The sequence below is a fragment of the Erigeron canadensis genome, chromosome 1 (genome assembly GCF_010389155.1).
Source record: "Erigeron canadensis isolate Cc75 chromosome 1, C_canadensis_v1, whole genome shotgun sequence".
Classification (NCBI taxonomy): domain Eukaryota; kingdom Viridiplantae; phylum Streptophyta; class Magnoliopsida; order Asterales; family Asteraceae; genus Erigeron; species Erigeron canadensis.
Window position 1 is genome coordinate 18,885,998 of NC_057761.1, and position 8,585 is coordinate 18,894,582.

Below are 8,585 nucleotides of genomic sequence, written 5' to 3' on the forward strand. Positions count from 1 at the left end.
TTATATTGAAGTAAATTATATTCCACGTATAAAGATGATTAAATGCAAAGGAAAATAGAAAGAGATAAGTTACAAAGATCGACAATATATTATCAATGTATTTTAATTAGTTTTAATATTCAATGAATATCTACCGTAGTTTGCAAAATATAAACAAATATTAAGTTAGATTGAGTGGTATGTGTATAATATTAAAGGCTAGAGGTCATCGGTTCTAATCTTGTATTTGGCTTTTTTATTTGCGATTTAAAATTGATTTAAAAAAAACAAATGGCCATGTAGGCAAATGATGACATGGCAAATGAAGTGCCACATGAGCATTAAAAAACAAAAATTTAAATGTCAATATATCTAAAAAAAATATTAAAATTATCAGAAAATGACACCTAAGAAAAAAGCCTAGTTGACCCGAAAAGAGAAATGCCACATATGAAAAAACTTATCCTCTCTTAGTTATATAGAGAGATTATTCATAGTAAACTTGATATTATTGCCATCTCTATTTTATAGACTCAAATACTATAACTAGAATAAATATATCATTTCCATTAATGAGATGTAATGATGTTGATAATATTTCTATCCAATTTTCATGTACAACCCGGCACCCGCTTAAGAGTTATTCTAACATCGTAATTATCGAAGTTGTGTTTTATTCTGGCCTAAGGCCAATCCTTATACTGCGTTTTGGTGGCGTCTGACGCGCGGCGGCTCCACGCCGCTTGTAGCACGGCAGCGTCCAAGGCCGCGTTCGTCTCCTTCCTTCCACTTTTAGCCTCGCGGCGTTGAGGCTTGGTGGGGCCGTTTGTACCGTTGCTTCATTAAAAAAATTTTTTTTTTTCCATGTTTAATTTTCAAAAACCAACGGCTCCTATGCCTTTTTTTAATTTTTTCTTCTTTTTCTATTTATACCCCTTCCACATTACCATTTTAAATACACAACTTCATATCCCTTCCAAACCATTTTATCTTTATCAAACCATACCATAAACCATTTTTCACAAACCATTCCATTCATAATGTCTAGAAGTGTGTGAACTCAATCTGAAATAAAGAACGGAAATAAAGAAAAACGTACAACACAACATTAAAACAACCTACTTATTTCTTTTGGGCATAAACTGCTCTGACCATGTTGATGGACTCATCCAGGGTCATGACTGCACAAGCAATTTCTTCCACAACTTCTTTAATCTTGTCAAACTTCCCCTGCAAATAAGTAAAGTATTGACACTCAAGCTCAGTGCAATGCCCTGTTTGTATATACTTGATTTGTTTTGCACACCATTTCTTTTTCGCTTGAAGTTTTAGACCAATTTCAATAAGGTTGTCCTTGCACATTTCGTGGTCGAGGATATCAGCCATGATACTGTCATTCACTTGGTCGACAGTCATTTGTGGTTTTAGGTTAGGGGCATTTGATGAAGAAACTATTGCAGATGTATTAAAGTGTGAGTTTTGAAATGAACTATCTGGTAGTGAGACAATATTATAGCTGAAGTCACAAACGCTCCTCCAACGTTCAAAATTCAAAATATTTACATTTACAGTCCCTCCAACGGCCAAAAATATATTTACATTTATAGACCTTCAAAAATTCAAAAATTTTCGTTTAAAGTCCCTTAACGGCTACCTACTTGATTCATGTATAAATACCAACCCAAAAGGCTTCATCAGATTATCACATTATCAATCTTCAAACTTGTTTCATCTGCTAACTCACTTACCATTCCAAATGGCTTCATCATCATCATCAACATCAAAAAAGAACATTCACCGACCTCGTTTCACTGAAGAGGAGATGAAAGCACAAATCTTGGAACATGTCAAAGAGGACACACTCCTTCAAAATGAACTCTCTGGGGAACTGCTTTATCGACGGAAGAAGAGACACCTATGCGACCAACAAGTTCAGGAAATAGAAGCACCGGTCGCACGGTCTCGAAACACGAAGAGACATTCGTATTATCTGCAGGCGCAGAGCAAAATTGTGAAGAGGGCAATCAATCATGTTTTTAAGGCCGGTCACACATTGACCAATGCACTTGGGCAGAATCGTTCCACGACAACTGCGGTGAATGCAAATCAACATGGGAAGTGAAATGTCCAGAACACGACAAGTGGTGGGCCAATGAAACGGTCCACCGTGGAATTGGAAAAATGTCAATCAAAGACGACGAAGAGTAACCGTATCATTATTATGTATTTCTTGTTTTTTTCCAGTACTGTTTTTTTTATTATTGTAGTATCTTTTATTTTTAATTAATGTAATGTGTTTTAATTATAATAAAATGTGTTTTAATTATAAATATGTGTAAATAAAAAAAGAAATAATAAATAGTGAATGAATAGTGAAGAAGTGGTGAAGAAGTGGGTAGTATAAGGAGAGGGTGTTTTTGGAGAGAGAAAACTGATGAATAGTGGAAGAAGTGGGTAAAAAGTCGGAAAGAAGCAACTCCTATAAGGAGAGGCCTACTAAACTCAATTGCTATGAGTATGTCATTCCTCTTTCTTGACCTTGGTTTTTCGAAATCTGCATTAAGAAAAGCTAGGCGAAGTTTGCTATAGATCTAATACTAATGATATATGCAAACGAACTTTAATTGAATTGTTATTTTTACAAACGATATACCCAAAAAAATCATGAGTTTTGTTAATTACAACCCTTAGGGATGTCAGTATAAATTATTTGGGTGAATTAAAATTTGTATTTTGTCATGCGAAAATTCAGGGGGTGGTTTTTAAAACACTATTTTCCATGCGTGTAATAACCTACTAATGACAACCCTTAGGACTGTTATTATTATTTTTCCAATAACCATTCATATAAATCAACTCTTGTTTATTGTACTAAGTATTTTTGAATGTTCAAATAATCAGAGTCTGTTCGTTCCACTAATCGGTGCATACGTTTTTCGGGCAAAATGTAAAATTTTCAGGGAACCACAGAGAGAAGAAAAACTTTCTATTAATAAGAGTGTACCTTGTCTTCTTAGGATTTGAATCTAAGTCTCCTAGACCCAAAACTCTCACGGGACAACTGAGATACCATTAATATTTTACCTCAATGAATCAAATCTCATTTGATTTGATTTCTAATAATGGTAATTTTGTTGTTTTATTTTGTTAAAATAAATGAAATTAATCTATATGAATGGTAACTTTGGTAGAACATATCTACAAATATAAATTCAACTACAATACATATTTATTTTATGGATTTATCCTTTTATTTTCAACCGCTACTTCAATTAAGTAAAGTAGCCGGCAGCTAGCAAAACCAAACTACATGAACAAACAATTTAAAAATAATTCACACCATTGCAACCACTCTATGCTTTTAAATTTCTATCTATATCTATTTTAATTAAAAGGAATACCTTGATATCATTACATAAGCGTTAGAAAGAAATCCTCTTTTTAGGTATAACTTATGCGGTGTTGTAACTTTCACCTAGAGAAATCTAAGCAATTATTGGACGGTGGGCTTTTTGAAAAAAGTTTAGCATGCTTACAATATCATATAATGATGTTATTCTGCAAGATATCATAAGACTTCGCAACAAGATAAGTGGAACACCCATGGGACCCGATATAAGCATATTTTTGTCATTATTTCTTTTTTCATTTGTCCAACCATTCAATTTATGAGCAAATGTAATCATTACTCACGGATTTCTCCATTGGTAAGTGAGCAAGACTAGAGCCGTTGCGAAACGTTCCTGATATAGATGATACCGGTTTCAAAAATCATCAAATAGTAGTACCGGTCTTAATTAACGGGTATTGGTACCGGTTTTTGTCCTGTAACCACCAAAAATAGTATCGGTTCACTTGAAATTGGAAAGCATTTTCGGGTACTGGAATCGCAACGATCCAATACGGGATTCGAACTTGAGAAATCTTGCTTATCGCTAACTAACATGATTATTATTACTCCACATATCAATTGTAAGTTACTTTGAAAGGGACAAACTATATTTTAACTTGATAAAAGTAGTTTATAAATAATTAAAATAGAATTTTGAGGATATCTGTTAGAATATGATCACGTAAAATGAACGTATGTCCGGGAAATATTTAAGCCTACGGGGTCACACCTCAACATGAATGTAATTTATATTATTAAAATATATTAAAGTAATATATTAATTAGTTTGATCACTAAATGATTAATTTAAATAAGTTAAAGGGTTAATTGTATTTAATTAATTAAAGAGGAGGATTAAATGTGAAATTAGGAAATTAGTGTTGGACTCTAATTCCCTAAAAGGGGGCCGGTTTTTACAAGGTTTTTAAGACCTTGATTAACTTGGTCACCAAGTCATTAAACCCTAAATATATCCCTATATATAGAAGGGTTAATTCAAAGGGTTTAAACATACAATTACACAAAGACAATTAGATTTGTAAAATCTAAATATATCTTCTCTTTTCCTCCTCTTTCTGCTCGACCGAATCCCTTCGAAGGGATGTTTGGTTTGTCTCATTCGTAAATCCATACAAAGCATACACATAATTAATGCATTGAATTAATTATCGTGATTTGGTTTCTTTAGTCGATTACTATAGGTTTTCGATTCATAAGGTTTTCGAGTGGAGAAAGATACACAACGGGTTTGTAAGTTCGTGATCAAGTACTAGCATACATACATTCCAGCGTTGAGTGTGCAATCGTAGAGAGGTTTTATTTAAACCTTATTATAAAGGTTTCTTGCTTTATTCTCTCCAATTTAAGGTATACGTATTCTCTCTTGGTTAATTAATAAACTACATAGATTTTATATTTCGCTGCATGCTTTGTGATTTGATTTGATAATAGTTATATATCCCAACAGTGGTATCACGAGCCTACTATGTATGTTTCTTGATTACCAATGAAATCAACACTTGAAGGAGGGTTAGGATTCTTGATCTTCAAATTTTCGAATATATATATATGGTTCGAAATTATTCAGAAAATAAAATTTTTTTTTGTTTTTTTAGGGTTCCTAATCTAAGTTTTGATTAATTGCATGTAAATATATGTGTACCTTTATTTTTAACGGTTAAAAAGAAGTAAAAATCATAACTTTTTCATGCAAATCATTCATGATTCTTACTTAGATATATTGATATGAAATCTTGATCATTAGGGTTAATTATGCTAGATAATTGAAGAATTAATTGTGTGACAATGTGATTATGATTTGTGAAAATTTCCTGTTTGACACCAGTTCACTAAAAATATTATAACTAATCAACCGTAAGGAGTTGGAAGCTCAAATTTTTACAGTACATGCTTGACTCATAGGGCTACAACTTTCGTGTTTTGTGCTAAGCCCAGTTCGGCCTTTTGAAAGGGCCAGAATTGGTTGTCAAGCTGCTGGATTTTCCAGATCAGCATCTTGTAATTATGGTAGATAAATTTGTTATTATATTTTTGGCTTACGCAATCAAGGAAACTTGATGTATGTGGTCTCTTTCCTTATGAAAGAGGAGCCAAATCTTATACCATAGTGACCAAAATTAGGTTGATTACCTTAATTGTTAAGTTGTAAATTTAGTAAGTTACCTTAAATCGTTAAGTTGTATATTTAGTAACTTACCTTAACTGGTAAGTTGTATTTTTAGTAAGTTTAATTTTGCTTATTTTATGAACATTGTATGCAAAAATAAACTTGACTAACTAATATCGAAATAATGATTTTGTTTATAAAATTGGTGCCCTAAAATCAAAAGATACATCAGCTCACCCATTTGAACGAACTCTAAGAGAGGTATAAGTCGGAGTGCGCTAGCCTTCTAAAAGGAAGGGTATTTAATTGCGTCCATCGCAAACCTTTGCCCTTGCGCCTCTTTGTGAGTTCAAATGGAGCTACCGAGCTCTTTTGTATTTAAAGGCAATAAAAATGAGTTTTATAAACATATTATGTTTAGAAGATATGCATGAATCTTCAAAACATAACCCTTTGATCACACATCAAATTGAATGACCCAATAAACTTAAGTCATTTGCCATCCAATTTGTCAATGACACATGTGGCTGTTGTTTTACTCACTGGTACACAGTGGCGAAATGGCAGTTGCATGGCAAAACCCATTCACTGGTACACAATGGTTGACAATTTTGCGCGTTCTTAGTTGGACGACTTAAAGCGAGTTAAGTAGTGAGACCTTGACCCGTGGCAAAAGATGGGACAAAACATGACTACAAAGGATCACTTGATGAATCAAGTGTCTTACGTAGGTCCCATACTTACTAGGAATTGCACTTGTAATGCAATTATTGCTTGTCACTTACCTTTTGAGTGCAATCATTTCTAGCAGATCAACTGATGAAATGGTTGCATGTCAATTGGATCCTAGCCTTAATGAAATTAATTGTTTATTTTATAAACATTGGGTAATTAATTTCTTAAGGATTTATTATCGAAAATATCGATAATTGAACTTGAATCTGTTTTGTAAAAGGCAACAAATCCTTCACAAAACATACACCAATCGGCTTTCAGGTCGATGCTAGAAAGAGAAAAATTTCTGAAACCAATTTCAATGACTGTTTTGTCAATAGAGAATTGTTCTAAGAGTTGAAAAGAAAACCGATGTCATTTGAAACTCAGATACCGTTATTCCTGATGCAAATGCCACTGCTTTGCAATTGGAAGCATAAAATACTCGGTACAATAGACATATTGAGGTTGCTTATTTGATGCTAGAAGCATGTCTCATAAGCTTCAAAAGGCAATTTGGATTGCAAAATCCGTGTGATATGATCAAATAACTCAAGTCTATGTACGGAAAACAAGTTGGAGTTGAATTACTTGAGTTAATTGAGTCACTCCATAACTTGAACACGAGTATGGGAAACCGGTAAGTGCTCATGTACTCAAGATGAAGAGCCACTTTGAGCAATTATGGAAAGGTTAAAACTATGCATTTCTTCAACCGTTTCATATGGGCATAAGAGACAATTACAAATTTGCATAGCATAGTTGAACTTCATATCAAGTTGATTGAGTAACTTTTACATCTGTAACATATAGTCTACACAACCATCGCTACCACCACCACTAGTCGCCGTCATCACTATCACACTACACTGCCGTCAAAGACACTACCACCATCATCTCGTATCATGCTGACACCTATCAAACCTTATAAAATAAACTTTTGAAATTTTGAATCAGAGTAAATAACGATGTTTCCTTTTGTATCGACTAGAATGATCCTTGTGTGATGCATCGGTATAATAGCGACAACGATAATAGGTGGTTCCGTGATGGCGACGTAATGGTGTAGGCCGTGGCGGCGGCATGCAACAATAGCGATGTTTGTGGCGGCGGTTGGTGGTGGCGGTGGCGGCGGTAGTCAGCGATTAGTGGTGATAGCGACGATATAATAATGTACGTTATTAATGTAAGGTGGTTTTTATGAATGATTGAAATTTAAAATTCAATATTGAAAGTAGAAAATGAAACTTGTTTTATAATATAGTAATATAAATATTTGAAATTAAATACGTTTTTTTAAAATTATTAATATCTAAAATGAAAATATGTTTTCAGAATTTTGAAGTAAATACGTTAAGCTTTTTAGTCATATATATCAAGTTGGCAAATGATTTAAATCAAAATTCAACACGCTACTAATTAAAAACAAGAAAAAGCGATTCAACACATGTCAAGACAGGATATATATATATATGAGAAAATGCTAACCAAATGAGATGGGTAATTATAAACCTTAACTTTAAGAGAACATACAATATTTATATAAAGATTACACACAAAACAAACACACCGCCACAACATAAATAGAAGTAGTAAATTAACCACGTACAAGACATTGAGGATAGCTAATTAATTAAGCACTTACATATATAGCGACTAAAGTACATGAGATTCTTGGCGGTACGTACTACAAAGGGGCAGACCAGGCCGATTAGATTTTTTGTAGACTGTCTAGCACTTGGGAGTAGGAACTCCGCAACTCTTGGCTATCTTTTTGGCATTAGGAGAGGAAACATAAGCTTTTAGACTTGGGTTCTTCATGTACTGGCATAGACATGGTCTTTGCTCTTTTATCTTTACACAACACTGCCTTGAAGGTGGTACGGATGATGAGGAGATGGCGGCTGCACATGGAGCCAGCTGTGTAACTTGACATGTCACCGCCGTCGCCACCTGCGGCTGTGTGCCCAAAATCATGATCACTAAGACCATGGCTGCAATACAGATTGTTGTGTATGAACTTGACCTCATTATTTTTCGATCTCTATGTGAATGTGTGTGTGAAACAGAGACAAAGAGAGAAGTTTCTTTTTTTTTTTTTTTTTCAATGAGAATTATGGCTGATTAGGATTGACAACTCTTACATGAATATATAGACCCAAGGATATCAAGGATACGGTCATACGGTGTATGATTAGAAAGACAAATCCTTCATATTTTGAGATTATGCAAGAGATGCGCGTAATGCGATGGTGGTCGTCATGGCGGTGATGACATGATAGTGGGGGCGACTGTTGGTGGTGGAAGCGTCATCCAGTGGTGTAAGTAGTTGATGTAAAAATAATTAGTTTAAAGGGTTAATAGAAATATTTT

The 8,585-nt window shown here is 33.9% G+C and overlaps 1 protein-coding gene across 1 annotated transcript; it reads right to left on the reverse strand.

The window, feature by feature from the left end:
- Positions 1–7,730: 7,730 nt before the first annotated feature.
- On the reverse strand, positions 7,731–8,344 carry LOC122584513 (non-specific lipid-transfer protein 2-like). The gene has a single exon (XM_043756642.1). The coding sequence runs from the start codon at positions 8,241–8,243 to the stop codon at positions 7,944–7,946; it is 300 nt and encodes a 99-aa protein (XP_043612577.1). The 5' UTR covers positions 8,244–8,344; the 3' UTR covers positions 7,731–7,943.
- Positions 8,345–8,585: the final 241 nt, after the last annotated feature.

Coding starts and splice junctions, on each gene's coding strand:
- LOC122584513 (XM_043756642.1), bottom strand. CDS start 8,243: ATGAGGTCAAGTTCATACACAACAATCTGTATTGCAGCCATGGTCTTA.